Source organism: Acomys minous (genome assembly GCF_964271855.1).
Source record: "Acomys minous genome assembly, chromosome: 11".
NCBI classification, from domain to species: domain Eukaryota; kingdom Metazoa; phylum Chordata; class Mammalia; order Rodentia; family Muridae; genus Acomys; species Acomys minous.
Genome location: NC_140492.1, coordinates 110,514,202 through 110,532,107, shown reverse-complemented (window position 1 = coordinate 110,532,107; position 17,906 = coordinate 110,514,202). Strand labels below are relative to the sequence as shown.

At 45.9% G+C, this 17,906-nt stretch overlaps 1 protein-coding gene and 1 pseudogene across 4 annotated transcripts in view; both read right to left on the bottom strand.

The window, feature by feature from the left end:
• The window catches only part of IL6ST (interleukin 6 cytokine family signal transducer), a 50,066-nt gene that overhangs the window by 11,567 nt on the left and 20,593 nt on the right, over nt 1-17,906 (bottom strand). For all 3 annotated transcript variants that reach the window (XR_014783326.1, XM_084802223.1, XM_084802224.1), the window contains 6 exons: nt 10,266-10,426; nt 9,422-9,576; nt 7,338-7,497; nt 3,454-3,536; nt 1,700-1,910; nt 971-1,153 (listed from right to left, as the gene is read on the bottom strand). Coding sequence is in view for 2 of the 3 variants with exons in the window: in XM_084802223.1 (XP_084658349.1) it covers nt 971-1,153; nt 1,700-1,910; nt 3,454-3,536; nt 7,338-7,497; nt 9,422-9,576; nt 10,266-10,426 (953 nt within the window). In the remaining variant the exon portion in view is untranslated. The remainder of the gene's footprint in view (nt 1-970; nt 1,154-1,699; nt 1,911-3,453; nt 3,537-7,337; nt 7,498-9,421; nt 9,577-10,265; nt 10,427-17,906) is intronic.
• On the bottom strand, nt 4,210-7,323 carry LOC311608846 (proteasome subunit beta type-3-like; annotated as a pseudogene). The gene has a single exon. The product of its transcript is annotated as a proteasome subunit beta type-3-like (transcript).

Below are 17,906 nucleotides of genomic sequence, written 5' to 3'. Positions count from 1 at the left end.
GTATGTTTTAGCACACAACAGTTAAAAGTGGTCTTTTATAAATTATGTATCATACTTACTAAAAAATAAGGTGGTTATTGCACCATTTATACCTTCACCATGAATTTCTATTTCTCTCACTAACATTCATAAAATTATATGCACCTTTTGTCTTTCTAAAATGAGCAATTTTACTTTTTCTTGATACCTATTATCAGAGAGTAAGCTCCTCAGGTGGCTGCTCCCAGCTCCTCAGCTTGTATCTGGTAAAGCTGACAAAGGAGACATCCAAGTTTATTAACACTGAACAGCAGGCTGGTGAGAGCCCAACGTGCCATTTTATGAGTAAAGCACCAGCGCTTTACAGCAGCCACACCTGCCTGGGGTGCCCTCCCTGCCCACAGCTCAGCTCTAATGATTCCCCTTATGACACATTCGTGGAGTGGCTGTGTTTTCTTTCAAGCTTATACGACTTTGCTCCCTCATAGCGGTCAGCAGCAGCTACAGACATTCGGAAGAGTGATTTGAACCCTGCAGTATCATTGCCATCTGCATTAGAACTTGAAGTGCTAAGGAGACCTAGGCTCTGGTGGGGTTCGACAGCCTGAGGTTAAACTCAGGCACCATTTTACATCCAGAAGACGACAGAGCTGAGTTGAGCACACATAACAACTACCAACTGGTTGTAAAGGGGGGACTTGATTCTCTATTATAGTTTTGTGAGTGTCCTGTTATGAATAAAATAACACAAGATTTTTTATTTTTATTTTAGAAAAGCGCTAGCCCTTCTCACCATACGTAGACCCCGAGGTTCAGAGAGGCTAAATGTAACTTGCTGAGAGTCACACATCTAGTCACTAGTGAGGCCGTGAGTCTTTTTAGTGGCTCACAATACCCAGGAAACAGAACAGAAAACAGAAACAGAAAGCGTGCAGAGGGAGCTCTGTCTGGGAGTCAGGCAGATGCATCTGCTGTGGCTAGGCAGGTGTACCTCTTAAGCAGGTTTTGTTCTTGGGGCCATCTTCTTGCTGCCAGTCTAGGACACAGGGTGACGTGTCTGACAGCACACACCACTCCACGATGTATTTGATCACAGACTTAGGTGGAGGAGTCCACTCTAGGCAGAGCTCGTTCCCTCTTGGGAATGCTTTAAGATCCACTACAGGGTGAGAAGCTTTAAAACAAAGTTTAGTGCAGATAAAATTAGTCAAAATTCACAAATCCGGTATTTCAATATTTTACAGTCATATCCAAAGCATGTGGCTTATAAAGCTCCAAAATAAAAAGTACTTATACACAGGTAGTCAATTATTTTTAAGCTCAAATTCTCACCTTCCCCAATCTCCAAAGGTTTTATGTATTTATATTATATAATATATATATAGTGTTATAGTTTATAACTGCGTCTTTGTCCTTAATAGCTAGAGATAAACAACATATTTATGTCACATGCAAACAAAGCTCTGAGAACCTTGAAAAGGTATTTCAAAAAACTAATTAAACTACCAGGAAGCACTTAAATGAATTAGTAGGCTAGCTGAAGAGTTTAAATGCACCACCCAGGGCTGAGGTACTTCCTAAGTGCTGGCGGAAGGAGCCTCCTGATCACAGTCATGTCCACCGTACCGTGATGACAACCATGACCCACCCTGCTTGCCGGGACTCTGCCCACACACAACCCTGGCGCCCGCAAGCAAGGCGCTGCCTTACCACAACACACCTTTGAAGTGGGCTCTGGGGATGGTGAGGACGGTTGCATCTGATTTGCCAATCTTAGTCCTGGCTGTTAGAGATGCTATGTAGCGATTGTTGGTGAGATTTACTGTCAGTTCTGTACCATTAACTGTGTAATTTTGTGGGAGTGATTTCCACTGTGTAAGAACCACTTCATAATCCAGGATGTTTCCATTGGCTTCAGAAACAGGTAACGCCTATAAGAAAAGTTTATCAAACATTATTTCATGAACTTAATAATCAACCTTTCATGAAAACAAATTCTGCCAGTATGTCAAACCTGTAAATATTTAATTGGAAGGAAAAGGCAAACTCACTTAAAAAGAAACCATTTATTTTTATGTATATTAGTGTTTTGCCTACAGGTCTGTAACTGAACTGTGTGTGGGCACTGGAGGCCAGAAGGGAGTGCTAGATCCCGGAATCTGGAGTCACCATGTGGCACTGGAGGCCAGAAGGGAGTGCTAGATCCCGGAATCTGGAGTCACCATGTGGCACTGGAGGCCAGAAGGGAGTGCTAGATCCCAGAATCTGGAGTCACCATGTGGCACTGGAGGCCAGAAGGGAGTGCTAGATCCCGGAATCTGGAGTCACCATGTGGCACTGGAGGCCAGAAGGGAGTGCTAGATCCCGGAATCTGGAGTCACTATGTGGCACTGGAGGCCAGAAGGGAGTGCCCATGTGGCACTGGAGGCCAGAAGGGAGTGCTAGATCCCGGAATCTAGAGTCACCATGTGGCACTGGAGGCCAGAAGGGAGTGCTAGATCCCGGAATCTGGAGTCACTATGTGGCACTGGAGGCCAGAAGGGAGTGCTAGATCCCGGAATCTGGAGTCACTATGTGGCACTGGACGCCAGAAGGGAGTGCTAGATCCCGGAATCTGGAGTCACCATGTGGCGCTGGAGGCCAGAAGGGAGTGCTAGATCCCGGAATCTGGAGTCACCATGTGGGCACTGGGAACTACACCTGGATCCTCTGGAAGAGCAGCCAGTGCTCCTAACTGCTGAGCCCACTCTTCAGCCTGAGCTCATTTTAAATATAGTACTACTCACTAAGAAATACAAACAGGAACAAACAAACAAACAAAAACCAAAAACCAAACCAAAACAAAACAAAAAAACCTTCAACGGAACCAGGGCTGTAGCGTGTTCTAGCTTCTGGTACTGCAATGCTCGGCACAGCTGAAATGTTGGTCTACATTATTTCATTTCAGCATTTTTCCTCTTTACACTTTAAAGTCGGATGAGCGGATACTGTACTCTCTCCAGACTCCCTGAGTTTCCTGGGGCTCCCCTAGTGAGCTCAGAGATGCTCAGGATGCAGGTCTCGCTCATTCAGAGACTATCCTTCTATGAACTGTGCTAAATCCCAAATGAGGGACCAGCCGCGTTCATGAACTTGGTTGGCCTCTTCATTAACTATAAAAGGCTTTAGCCTTCCTTTTTTTTTTTTTGTTGGTTGGTTGGTTTTTTGAGACAGGGTTTCTCTGTGTAGCCTTGGCTGTCCTGGAACTCACTTTGTAGACCAGGCTGGCCTCGAAATCACAGAGATCCGTCTGCCTCTGCCTCCCTACTGCTGGAATTAAAGGCGTGTGCCACTACAGCCCGGGCTTTAGCCTTTCTATACAGCAACATTATTAAATGTCTGGAGGAAATTAAGGTGAACAGGACAAAAATATGTGTTAAAAACTTAAAATAGCATCTAAATGGATTTCTATGAGTATAAATCTTTTTTTTTTACCTTCCATATGAGCCGTACGGATCTAGATTCTTGAGTACGGGATGGATTTATCTTATACCAGAAACTCGGTGCCTTGGATGGTCCTAAACAAAACACAAACTTCATAAAATAAAATGCTTTTTGTCTTCACAATACAATAAAGTCTGAAGTAATTCCTTTTGTTCTAAACGGTCCTGCCCTTCAGCCACAGCAGCTCTCTCTACAGGAGCAGGCCCACTGCAGGCCGTGCCCACTGCAGGCCGTGCCCACCGCAGCACATGCCCACCGCAGCACATGCCCACTGCAGCACATGCCCACTGCAGGCCGTGCCCACCGCAGCCCATGCACTTGGGCCTGTCAGTAGTTGAGATCATTTAGATCATCATCTTTCTTATGTCTTTGTTTGAGATGGGATTTTGCTATGTTACCCAGGCCTGGTCAGAACTTCAAAGCTCAAATGATGCTCCTGCCTCAGCCTCCTGAACAGCTGGGACTGTTGGCCTGTGCCACCGTGCTTGGCTGCCGAGCACACTGGAATCTTTTTCTAATCCTAACATTACAGAGCTGGAAGTACATTCCTAAAAGTACACAAGAAGCACCACTATCTGTCTGTGTTGGCAAGCTCTCCTCCTCACAGGCACATGTGCCTCGCATGCAGCCTCCTCCCGCCTCCTCCACCCGTCACTGCTCCCCTTCGCCTGTTCTAACGTTTGTGCAGTCAGCACACCCACTATTATGCTGACGCAAATCTTCTCTCATCATGTTAACTGCGTGTCTTCAATTATATTTGATAATAATGCGCTCTCTCTCTCTCTCTCTCTCTCTCTCTCTCTCTCTCTCTCTCTCTCTCTCTGAAAGAGGCAATTTTATTAGAAAAACAACAAAAGGAAACAAAAAAAAAATCTTGTCTTTTTCGATGATGTGGACAATGACGCCCATGCCTGACACGGCGTGCCGGTCCACAGCACTCAGCATGGCCTGGGAAATGGTTTCAGACAGGTGTTCTGGATCCATGTTGGCTCCCAGAGAGACTCACACATCCCATACATTTGTTCAGAGCAGTTACCACTGACTACAAAGTCATCAGTCACCATGGGGCATGAGTTTTAGAGAGCAAACGAAGGCTTCAAGGTCTTGAGGTCTCACCCAGCAATGACAGGCTCTGTGTAGTAGGGACCAAACCGTTTCTCACACCAGAGGTTGGCTGCCATGCTCACGAGGGTGTCAGGCTTGATCTGCTGACCTTCCTCAAGCTCGTACAAGTTCAGCTGGAACTTGAGGCGCTGGGGGACGGGCTGTCGGTGGCCAGCCCAGGCAGGCCTGTATAGAGCCTGTCACCCGTGGGAAAGATCTGGAAGTCCACGGCTACCATCTGGGCCTGGATCCCGAAATGCCCGTCTGCAGTGACGGCCACTCAGTTCTTTCCCTTCGTGGCCATGGCGGCCCCTCCATTAGGGGACATGATAGCCACTGTGATGCCTGCACACCAGCTCTGGCTTTCTCTGGGCTAACGCTTAGTGCTGTCTTTAAAACAGAGATGGAACCCTGGGATTGGCCAGGCTGATTCTGTGACATTCCAACCTCAGTTTCTCAAGTAGCTGTGGTTCTAAGAACCATCTAAGAAGCCATCAGACCTAATTTAAGAAGTTTAAATAGCCAGTTGATAGTACTGAGTTAAAAAAACAAAAGTGTAGTCTCTATGTGTGTGCATTCATGTAGTGTGGTGGACAGAAAAGAACCAAGTCTTAAAAATAAAGTTCGTCTTCCAACTGTGATCAAAATAATGAAATTGAATTATTTGATATAACTTTTTTGCTAAAAATGAAGTTGGAAACACATATGTTGGTTATCACTGTAGTCTCTAATTGTATAGGCATGATTTAAAAGGACAATCCCTGTAAGTCCTGACTTTCAGAGCTGTGTTAAGAATACCAACAAATATAATATTCACTAAAACACATAGTATTTGAAAGAAACCCACGCAGCGATGTGCCGGTTATGAGAAAGTGACAGTCGCAGGGAGAGTGAGAAGAAGGGCCAGCAGGAAGATGTTGGAGAAGCTACTGGAACAGGACACTGAGATCTCACGCACTAGCATGGTGCCGCTCTCCAACAGATTAAAGAACATGGAGCACACAGGAAACGGAACAGACGCACGTCACACAAACAGCATCCAGAAGCTTCATGCTGCAGGCTTAAGAAACGCCTCCTGTGTCAGGCGGTGGTGGCGCACGCCTGTAATCCCAGCACTCAGGAGGCAGAGGCAGGTAGCTCTCTATGAGTTCGAGGCCAGCCTGGTCTACAAAGTGAGTCCAGGAAAGCCAAGGCTATACAGAGAAACCCTGTCTTGAAAAACCAAAACCAAATCAAAAGCAGCTTTTAAGAAGGCTGAATGCTCACTTAACTATATTATGCCTAAATTCTGAGCTGTTTCATTAACTTGTACAATTGGACCCATAAACCTCTAAAAACCCACTTTAAGAACTGCCTGTCAGCAGCTGGGTGTGGTGACTCATGTACACCCCTAACCCTTGGGAGGCTGAGACAGGAGGACTACTGAGAGTCTAAGACCAGCCTGGGTTACAAAGTCAAATTCCCCACCCTCCCCCATCCCCACGTTCCCTCTCCCAAAATTCCTGATCAAGCCAAAGCAGCCTAGTTAGTTAACTGAGCATTTTCAATCACAGAGACTGCTTTCTTCACTGTTTATGAGAGTGAGAGGAAATCCTTATAGGATGGGACATGTCTGTCTTGACAGTCTTCGTTCACACAGTGACCTAAACCTCTACAAGAAGGCGTGAAGGAAAGCGTTTGTGAGCTAAAGCTGCTGCTGAGACTGTGGTAGGAGAAGGTCCAAAGACAAGCGTCGACACCGAAGGACTGCTTCCTGGTGGCTGCTCAGGAGGTCCGTAACGCTACAGCGGTGTGAGGAGAGTCTTAGCTTTTCAGATGGATTCATTTTTATTTTATGTGTATGAGCATTTTACCTGGATATATGTCTACGCACTGTACATATGCAGCGCCTGCAGAGGCCAGAAGAGAGTGCCAGGTCCTCTGAACTAGAGGCAGATATCATGAGCTGCCATGTTGGCACTGGAAATGGACTCCAGCCAGGCCTCGGGACGGGCAACAAGCGCTCTATCACTAAACGGCCTCTCCAGACCCGAGAGACCCTTTTCTACACTCTACACCATGTTGTTTTATATTATGTAGAGTATATATATTTATAATGTAATCAGTGATAAAAAAGGAAGATTAAAGCAAACCAACTAAATCCCAAATCATTCCTTTTCCATGGGCTTACCAAATGCTGTTAGGAAAAATTAAATAGTTTTGAGACAGTTCCTGCCTCTGCCTCCCCAGTGCTGGAATTAAAGGCAATGCCCTATCACACCTAGCTTTAACAGTGTGATTTTTTTGTTTGTTTGTTTTTGGGGGGTTGGTCTTTTATTTTTTTGAGACACGGTTTCTCTGTGTAGCCTTGGCTGTCCTGGACTTGCTTTGTAGACCAGGCTGGCCTCGAACTCACAGCGCTGGGATTAAAGGCATGCACAACCATGCCCAGACCCCAACAGTGTGATTTTAATGAGCTAGGATATAATTCTCTAGTTAGAGGCATCTTGGGATCACCTTTCTTGAAAAAAGTGAATGTTTTTGTTTTTTAAATGACATCTAAAACCCTCTTTCATAATAATATAACCTAGTTAGGTATCAAATACATTTATACTGCCAGTAATACATATCAAGTTCTTTTCGTGATGTCCTTAAAAGTAGAAGAATGAAACAGTGCAGCTTGACTAAAATAGCCCTGCGTAAGAAGCCTGGGGACAGCGGCCTTAGAACCTGGCAACACAGTTCACAGCCAGAATCACGCAGTGGTCTGTCTCACCCACTCGTGCACTTACTGTCTTCATACGTGATCCCGTGTGCTTCTGCACTCCAGTCGCTCCAGTAGCCCCTTCCGTCCTCCTTGATGGCACGGATCCTAAACACGTACTCTGTGAAAGGCTTGAGGTCCTGGACGGTGAAGGACGTTCGAGGAGACACTGTGTCTTCAAGAGGGACCTGAAAATAAAGCAAACTGAGCAATAATAGCAACACCCCCAATTTTTAAGGTTCCCTAAATTGAGTACAATTTTAGAAATTAATATAACACAAGATTAATAAATTCATCCACTGGAAAGGAAGAAGTGGAGGTAAAAATAGGACAATCTATAGGTTTCATCCATTTTTCCTTTCTTTTTTCTGAGACCTGTAATACTCAGGATTCTCAACATGGAAGAGAAGACACGTGCTTATAGATCAGACAGGAGGACGAAACTCCCACAGATACAGCAAGTTCTAGGCCAGGCTACTCTATTTGAAATGAGATCCTATCTCAAAGAACCAAACCAAGCAAACAACTAAACACAAACAACAACAACAACAACAACAAAACACCTCAAGGAGGCTTAGTAGAAAGATACAGGCAGGACTAGTACACTGGGAATTGAAATGTTACCAACTAATTCTTTATCCAAAGGGGGAAAAGAGCCTGAAGAAGAGTTGGAGAAGGCAGCGCTGACAGGAGAAAATAAACCTGTTGTTCTCACTTCTGCCCTCCTCTTTCCCGCCAGACCCCTCCCACCAGCTGTGGGGAGTTAGGCAGAATGAGGGTGCATAGTAGAGTCAGAGCAGCACAGCACGGCAAGAGCAGGGTGCGGCAGGAAGGGGTCCACCTGCCAGAGGACAGGAAGCTGTCCAACCCCACCAGGAAAGGAAAAGCGAGGGCTGGTGACATGGGTCAGGGAATAAAGGTGCCCGCCACTAAGTGTGACGAGTGAGCTGGACCTCTGGACCCCACACAGCTGAAAGAGAAAACTGCCTTCTGCAAGTTGTTGTGACCCCTATATATATGCTGTGATATGTACACACACACACACACACACACACACACACACACACACACACACACAGAGTAAAAAAAATAAATACTGAAAAACAAGAAACTAAAAGCAAAGCGGAGGCTAGCCTAATAGACAAGCTTGCTCTTTAACTGCGTGGAGGGAGAACAAATACACACAGATGCTGCCGCCACGCTGAGACTTCAATATCGGACACAAAATAGATGCTAGTTTGCTGACTTTTTTGTACGACTGAATTAAGATTCTATAATATTAAAATATACTTTGAAGAACTTTAAACACACATCGTCTCTACATAGTCTGAGTCCTGTTTTGTTGCTTTTTGTGATTGTATTCTGAGCCAGTAAGATAAGTGGCGTAGCAGAAAGTGGTACAGTATCTTAATAGCCTTATAAGTTCATAACAGCAACCAGTATAGTAAAATAAACGAATGGGCTAATCAGTCAATAAGTGATCAATGGAACTGCAGCATAGTGTCACAGGCAGCGAGGTGGGGCGTGGAGACAGCCACAAGGGCTTTCTGTGCGGCGAGCAGGGCATGCAGCCCTTCCCGACAGCCTGGCAGCTCCACTGCACCTTTTCCCGTACTTTAGGGGCTGGCAGCCCCTGCCAAGGGCTAGACAGCAAGGATCTTGGGCTGTGGGCCAAAGTATCTGTTACAACTTTCAACTCTTCCACTCTAGCCCCCAAATAAAGACAGCAAATGTGTTCCAGTAAAATCCCATTTCTAACAGCAGGTGGCGGGTTTAGCCCACTAGGGCACGGCCATCTGAACTATGCATGCCGAGCCCTGCTCTGCTGCATCCTGAAAGTCTCCTTATCAACCAGCATGCCTTTCGGTTCTGTCAAAAGTGCTCTTCCTACCACCCTCTTACTTCCTGATTTATGCTTTTCCATCTGCATGTCTATCTGCCAAATAAAATGTTTCACAGAATCAGAAACTTAAGACATTGAGAAAACAGGGGAGGAGACTTTATATTAGTGTTCAGAAAAACAAAACAAAACAAAAAACCCACACCCCAAAACAAAAAAACAAGCAAACAAACAGAACACACTATTAGAATAAACAGCAACTTTCAATTTACCTGGATCCAAGTTGAGGCATCTTTGGTCCTATACTGAATGTCAAACTTCAGACTTACAACACCACCAAAACCTGAATTGATCCATGTTAACTTTAATATACTGGATAATTCCTCTGAGTTGGTCACTGATAAATCATGCGGTGGGTTGGGTTTCACTGAAGAATAAAACAAGTCCTAATGTTGGTCGTGCTTTACTTTTTAGATTTCATATATTACAAAGTCAAACAAACTATGATCTTCTTTATAAGATTTTCTTTATAAATTTTTTACCAAATGAAATTTCCCTAGAAATGATGTTCTGCTATCTAACGGAAAGGAATCCAAAGAAACATGTCCTTGTCTATTCAGTATATTGGTTAATTTTTAGGCGCTGACATGAAAAATACCGTATTTTATAGCAAATTACATTTTAAAAAGAAAATAAAAAATAGAAGAAGAAAGTCACTGTGATTATAGTGGTATGTGATGTTGGAAAACCGGATAAATAACAAAAGGTGACATTCTAAGTGAGATAGATGAGTACCAAAAGGTGACATTCTAAGTGGTAGAGGCTGGAAGACCAGGAGCTCGGTATTAGCCTTAGATACCCAGCCAGTTTAAAGCCAGCCTGGGCTACATGAGACCTAACAACACAAACAAGCAACAATGATAAAACATTCCAGAATCAAACTGAAAACAGCCAGAGTGTGGCTAGACTACAGCTATTTTTCTGTTTCCAAATTACATTTAATAATATTATAAAAATAGGTGAACTAATAAGCATTTGTATACTAATTAAAGCCTGAAAATAATTCACAAACCATTAAGTAGTCTAATAAAGGCTCAAATTCTGTCTTACAAGTACCTTTATCCACAGGGTCAAAATTGATAGATTCTGAGGAGACTTTGCCAAGGGCATTTTCAGCTTCCACCCAGACTTCAATGTAGACAAAATAGATAGGCGTGTAGCTGACACTGCAGGACGTGTTGTATTTCGTTTGACAATCAGGAAACGTATCTGTTGCCCTAAACATAAAATTGGAAGAATGAGTCATTAGAAATAGATTTAAAAACATAAAGGTGAAAAAGTTACTTGAAAGGTGTTGGCTATGACCCAGGCTGTCACAGTAAAGTTTGCAATAAACTGTTGCTCACCAAAGACAGATCACATATTTTTAAAATTGCACTCGATCTATACCTGTGGTATGATTTCCACACTTTTAATCTAAAAGAACTTCATTTCAGACTTTATGCTTTGTGTTTATTGACCCTTCACTAAAAGTTATCTATTTCCTTGTGATCTCAGAATAGCAGCCTCACCTCATCCATAAAGGCCTGTTCTAGAAGCCTCTGTAGATGCCTGAAGCACTAGGTAACACCAAGCCCCAGGTACACTACTGTCTTGTTTCTACCCATGCTTTACCATGGTGGTAATTCGTCTCTAAATTAAGAACGGTAGAAGAACAACTCTAACATGACAACAGTCACGTGAATGTACTCTCTCCCTAAATGCCACACTGTACTCACTCCTCTTGTGGCGCTGTAAGATGACACAATGAGGTGAGATCTGAACTGAGGCACCGTCCTATAGACAATGATGGGACACGACTGGCCTGACAACAATCCAGAAGGACAGCTGTGGTGGCTTCAGTAAGAATGGCCCAACAGGCTCATATGTTTAAATGCTTTAGTCATCAGCGAGTGGTGCTACCTGAGGAGAATCAGGGGCTGTGGCCTGTGTGTGTGACCTTGTCAGAGAGGAGTGTGTCACTGGGGGTAAGCTCTGAGCAGTCAAAAGTCCCAGCCAGGCCCAGTGTCTCTCTCTTCCTGCTGCCTGTGGATCCAGATGTGGAACTCTCAGCTCCTCCAGCACCATGGCTTCCTGCCATGCTGAAAATGGACTCACCTTTGACACTGTAAGCAAGCTCCCAATTAAATGTTTTCTTTTATTAGAGCTGCCCTGGTTAGTTACAGTGTCTCTGTCCAGCAACAGAGCATCAATTAAGAGGACTATCTGCTTCAGGTGATCCTAGATCAAACCACAATGACATTTGTAGCAGATGATGCTCATGATTGGTAATCTTATTGTTTTAAAGTTTTGCTGCAAGCTTCTAGAAGAACACTGTAACTGCAACTTGCTTCTCTTTAACTCACCAAAGAACTGTGGAGGAAGGCTGCCGGGGATCAGAAGCCTGCCTTTAATGTCCTATTACTCCAAGGACTATACAAGCCTTTAATCTTCTATTTCTCCAAGGACTACTTTCCATACTTTTGCTCCTGTCTGTGTAATTCAAACTCGGCAGATGCCCTGAGTTCTCAAGCCTCTGTTCTATGGGGTTCTCTGTAACATGCTGACTACAGACGTTGTTTGTCTCTGTAGCATGCTGGTTACACAGGCTGTTTGTCTCTGTAACATGCTGGCTACACAGGTTGTTTGTCTCTGTAACATGCTGGCTACAGAGGCTGTTTGTCTCTGTAACATGCTGGCTACACAGGCTGTTTGTCTCTGTAACATGCTGGCTACACAGGCTGTTTGTCTCTGTAACATGCTGGCTACACAGGCTGTTTGTCTCTGTAACATGCTGGCTACAGAGGCTGTTTGTCTCTGTAACATGCTGGCTACACAGGCTGTTTGTCTCTGTAACAGGCTGGCTACACAGGTTGTTTGTCTCTGTAACATGCTGGCTACACAGGCTGTTTGTCTCTGTAACAGGCTGGCTACACAGGTTGTTTGTCTCTGTAACATGCTGGCTACACAGGTTGTTTGTCTCTGTAACATGCTGGCTACAGAGGCTGTTTGTCTCTGTAACATGCTGGCTACAGAGGCTGTTTGTCTCTGTAACATGCTGGCTACACAGGCTGTTTGTCTCTGTAACATGCTGGCTACACAGGTTGTTTGTCTCTGTAACATGCTGGCTACACAGGTTGTTTGTCTCTGTAACATGCTGGCTACAGAGGCTGTTTGTCTCTGTAACATGCTGGCTACAGAGGCTGTTTGTCTCTGTAACATGCTGGCTACACAGGCTGTTTGTCTCTGTAACATGCTGGCTACACAGGCTGTTTGTCTCTGTAACATGCTGGCTACAGAGGCTGTTTGTCTCTGTAACATGCTGGCTACACAGGCTGTTTGTCTCTGTAACATGCTGGCTACACAGGCTGTTTGTCTCTGTAACATGCTGGCTACACAGGCTGTTTGTCTCTGTAACATGCTGGCTACACAGGCTGTTTGTCTCTGTAACAGGCTGGCTACACAGGCTGTTTGTCTCTGTAACATGCTGGCTACACAGGCTGTTTGTCTCTGTAACATGCTGGCTACACAGGTTGTTTGTCTCTGTAACATGCTGGCTACACAGGCTGTTTGTCTCTGTAACATGCTGGCTACACAGGCTGTTTGTCTCTGTAACATGCTGGCTACACAGGCTGTTTGTCTCTGTAACATGCTGGCTACACAGGCTGTTTGTCTCTGTAACATGCTGGCTACAGAGGCTGTTTGTCTCTGTAACATGCTGGCTACACAGGCTGTTTGTCTCTGTAACATGCTGGCTACACAGGCTGTTTGTCTCTGTAACAGGCTGGCTACACAGGCTGTTTGTCTCTGTAACATGCTGGCTACAGAGGCTGTTTGTCTCTGTAACAGGCTGGCTACAGAGGCTGTTTGTCTCTGTAACATGCTGGCTACAGAGGCTGTTTGTCTCTGTAACATGCTGGCTACAGAGGCTGTTTGTCTCTGTAACATGCTGGCTACACAGGCTGTTTGTCTCTGTAACATGCTGGCTACACAGGCTGTTTGTCTCTGTAACATGCTGGCTACACAGGCTGTTTGTCTCTGTAACAGGCTGGCTACAGAGGCTGTTTGTCTCTGTAACATGCTGGCTACACAGGCTGTTTGTCTCTGTAACAGGCTGGCTACAGAGGCTGTTTGTCTCTGTAACATGCTGGCTACACAGGCTGTTTGTCTCTGTAACATGCTGGCTACACAGGCTGTTTGTCTCTGTAACAGGCTGGCTACACAGGCTGTTTGTCTCTGTAACATGCTGGCTACAGAGGCTGTTTGTCTCTGTAACAGGCTGGCTACACAGGCTGTTTGTCTCTGTAACATGCTGGCTACACAGGTTGTTTGTCTCTGTAACATGCTGGCTACACAGGCTGTTTGTCTCTGTAACATGCTGGCTACACAGGCTGTTTGTCTCTGTAACAGGCTGGCTACACAGGCTGTTTGTCTCTGTAACATGCTGGCTACAGAGGCTGTTTGTCTCTGTAACAGGCTGGCTACACAGGCTGTTTGTCTCTGTAACATGCTGGCTACACAGGCTGTTTGTCTCTGTAACATGCTGGCTACACAGGCTGTTTGTCTCTGTAACAGGCTGGCTACACAGGCTGTTTGTCTCTGTAACATGCTGGCTACACAGGCTGTTTGTCTCTGTAACATGCTGGCTACACAGGCTGTTTGTCTCTGTAACATGCTGGCTACAGGGCTGTTTGTCTCTGTAACATGCTGGCTACACAGGCTGTTTGTCTCTGTAACATGCTGGCTACACAGGCTGTTTGTCTCTGTAACATGCTGGCTACAGAGGCTGTTTGTCTCTGTAACATGCTGGCTACACAGGCTGTTTGTCTCTGTAACATGCTGGCTACACAGGCTGTTTGTCTCTGTAACAGGCTGGCTACACAGGCTGTTTGTCTCTGTAACATGCTGGCTACAGAGGCTGTTTGTCTCTGTAACATGCTGGCTACACAGGCTGTTTGTCTCTGTAACATGCTGGCTACACAGGCTGTTTGTCTCTGTAACAGGCTGGCTACACAGGCTGTTTGTCTCTGTAACATGCTGGCTACACAGGCTGTTTGTCTCTGTAACAGGCTGGCTACAGAGGCTGTTTGTCTCTGTAACATGCTGGCTACAGAGGCTGTTTGTCTCTGTAACAGGCTGGCTACACAGGCTGTTTGTCTCTGTAACAGGCTGGCTACACAGGTTGTTTGTCTCTGTAACATGCTGGCTACAGAGGCTGTTTGTCTCTGTAACATGCTGGCTACACAGGCTGTTTTGTCTCTGTAACATGCTGGCTACACAGGCTGTTTGTCTCTGTAACAGGCTGGCTACAGAGGCTGTTTGTCTCTGTAACAGGCTGGCTACACAGGCTGTTTGTCTCTGTAACATGCTGGCTACACAGGCTGTTTGTCTCTGTAACAGGCTGGCTACACAGGCTGTTTGTCTCTGTAACATGCTGGCTACACAGGCTGTTTGTCTCTGTAACAGGCTGGCTACAGAGGCTGTTTGTCTCTGTAACATGCTGGCTACAGAGGCTGTTTGTCTCTGTAACAGGCTGGCTACACAGGCTGTTTGTCTCTGTAACAGGCTGGCTACACAGGTTGTTTGTCTCTGTAACATGCTGGCTACAGAGGCTGTTTGTCTCTGTAACATGCTGGCTACAGAGGCTGTTTGTCTCTGTAACATGCTGGCTACACAGGCTGTTTGTCTCTGTAACATGCTGGCTACACAGGCTGTTTGTCTCTGTAACATGCTGGCTACACAGGCTGTTTGTCTCTGTAACAGCTGGCTACAGAGGCTGTTTGTCTCTGTAACATGCTGGCTACACAGGCTGTTTGTCTCTGTAACATGCTGGCTACACAGGCTGTTTGTCTCTGTAACATGCTGGCTACACAGGCTGTTTGTCTCTGTAACATGCTGGCTACACAGGCTGTTTGTCTCTGTAACAGGCTGGCTACACAGGCTGTTTGTCTCTGTAACATGCTGGCTACAGAGGCTGTTTGTCTCTGTAACAGGCTGGCTACACAGGCTGTTTGTCTCTGTAACAGGCTGGCTACAGAGGCTGTTTGTCTCTGTAACATGCTGGCTACACAGGCTGTTTGTCTCTGTAACATGCTGGCTACACAGGCTGTTTGTCTCTGTAAACATGCTGGCTACAGAGGCTGTTTGTCTCTGTAACATGCTGGCTACAGAGGCTGTTTGTCTCTGTAACAGGCTGGCTACACAGGCTGTTTGTCTCTGTAACATGCTGGCTACACAGGCTGTTTGTCTCTGTAACATGCTGGCTACACAGGCTGTTTGTCTCTGTAACATGCTGGCTACACAGGCTGTTTGTCTCTGTAACATGCTGGCTACACAGGCTGTTTGTCTCTGTAACATGCTGGCTACACAGGCTGTTTGTCTCTGTAACATGCTGGCTACACAGGCTGTTTGTCTCTGTAACAGGCTGGCTACAGAGGCTGTTTGTCTCTGTAACATGCTGGCTACACAGGCTGTTTGTCTCTGTAACATGGCTGGCTACACAGGCTGTTTGTCTCTGTAACATGCTGGCTACAGAGGCTGTTTGTCTCTGTAACATGCTGGCTACACAGGCTGTTTGTCTCTGTAACATGCTGGCTACACAGGCTGTTTGTCTCTGTAACAGGCTGGCTACACAGGCTGTTTGTCTCTGTAACATGCTGGCTACACAGGCTGTTTGTCTCTGTAACAGGCTGGCTACAAGGCTGTTTGTCTCTGTAACATGCTGGCTACAGAGGCTGTTTGTCTCTGTAACAGGCTGGCTACACAGGCTGTTTGTCTCTGTAACAGGCTGGCTACACAGGTTGTTTGTCTCTGTAACATGCTGGCTACAGAGGCTGTTTGTCTCTGTAACATGCTGGCTACAGAGGCTGTTTGTCTCTGTAACATGCTGGCTACACAGGCTGTTTGTCTCTGTAACATGCTGGCTACACAGGCTGTTTGTCTCTGTAACATGCTGGCTACACAGGCTGTTTGTCTCTGTAACAGGCTGGCTACAGAGGCTGTTTGTCTCTGTAACATGCTGGCTACACAGGCTGTTTGTCTCTGTAACATGCTGGCTACACAGGCTGTTTGTCTCTGTAACATGCTGGCTACACAGGCTGTTTGTCTCTGTAACATGCTGGCTACACAGGCTGTTTGTCTCTGTAACAGGCTGGCTACACAGGCTGTTTGTCTCTGTAACATGCTGGCTACAGAGGCTGTTTGTCTCTGTAACAGGCTGGCTACACAGGCTGTTTGTCTCTGTAACAGGCTGGCTACAGAGGCTGTTTGTCTCTGTAACATGCTGGCTACACAGGCTGTTTGTCTCTGTAACATGCTGGCTACACAGGCTGTTTGTCTCTGTAACATGCTGGCTACAGAGGCTGTTTGTCTCTGTAACATGCTGGCTACAGAGGCTGTTTGTCTCTGTAACAGGCTGGCTACACAGGCTGTTTGTCTCTGTAACATGCTGGCTACACAGGCTGTTTGTCTCTGTAACATGCTGGCTACACAGGCTGTTTGTCTCTGTAACATGCTGGCTACACAGGCTGTTTGTCTCTGTAACATGCTGGCTACACAGGCTGTTTGTCTCTGTAACATGCTGGCTACACAGGCTGTTTGTCTCTGTAACATGCTGGCTACACAGGCTGTTTGTCTCTGTAACAGGCTGGCTACAGAGGCTGTTTGTCTCTGTAACATGCTGGCTACACAGGCTGTTTGTCTCTGTAACATGCTGGCTACACAGGCTGTTTGTCTCTGTAACATGCTGGCTACAGAGGCTGTTTGTCTCTGTAACATGCTGGCTACACAGGCTGTTTGTCTCTGTAACATGCTGGCTACACAGGCTGTTTGTCTCTGTAACAGGCTGGCTACACAGGCTGTTTGTCTCTGTAACATGCTGGCTACACAGGCTGTTTGTCTCTGTAACAGGCTGGCTACAGAGGCTGTTTGTCTCTGTAACATGCTGGCTACAGAGGCTGTTTGTCTCTGTAACAGGCTGGCTACACAGGCTGTTTGTCTCTGTAACAGGCTGGCTACACAGGTTGTTTGTCTCTGTAACATGCTGGCTACAGAGGCTGTTTGTCTCTGTAACATGCTGGCTACAGAGGCTGTTTGTCTCTGTAACATGCTGGCTACACAGGCTGTTTGTCTCTGTAACATGCTGGCTACACAGGCTGTTTGTCTCTGTAACATGCTGGCTACACAGGCTGTTTGTCTCTGTAACAGGCTGGCTACAGAGGCTGTTTGTCTCTGTAACATGCTGGCTACACAGGCTGTTTGTCTCTGTAACATGCTGGCTACACAGGCTGTTTGTCTCTGTAACATGCTGGCTACACAGGCTGTTTGTCTCTGTAACATGCTGGCTACACAGGCTGTTTGTCTCTGTAACAGGCTGGCTACACAGGCTGTTTGTCTCTGTAACAGGCTGGCTACACAGGCTGTTTGTCTCTGTAACAGGCTGGCTACAGAGGCTGTTTGTCTCTGTAACATGCTGGCTACACAGGCTGTTTGTCTCTGTAACATGCTGGCTACACAGGCTGTTTGTCTCTGTAACATGCTGGCTACAGAGGCTGTTTGTCTCTGTAACATGCTGGCTACAGAGGCTGTTTGTCTCTGTAACAGGCTGGCTACACAGGCTGTTTGTCTCTGTAACATGCTGGCTACACAGGCTGTTTGTCTCTGTAACATGCTGGCTACACAGGCTGTTTGTCTCTGTAACATGCTGGCTACACAGGCTGT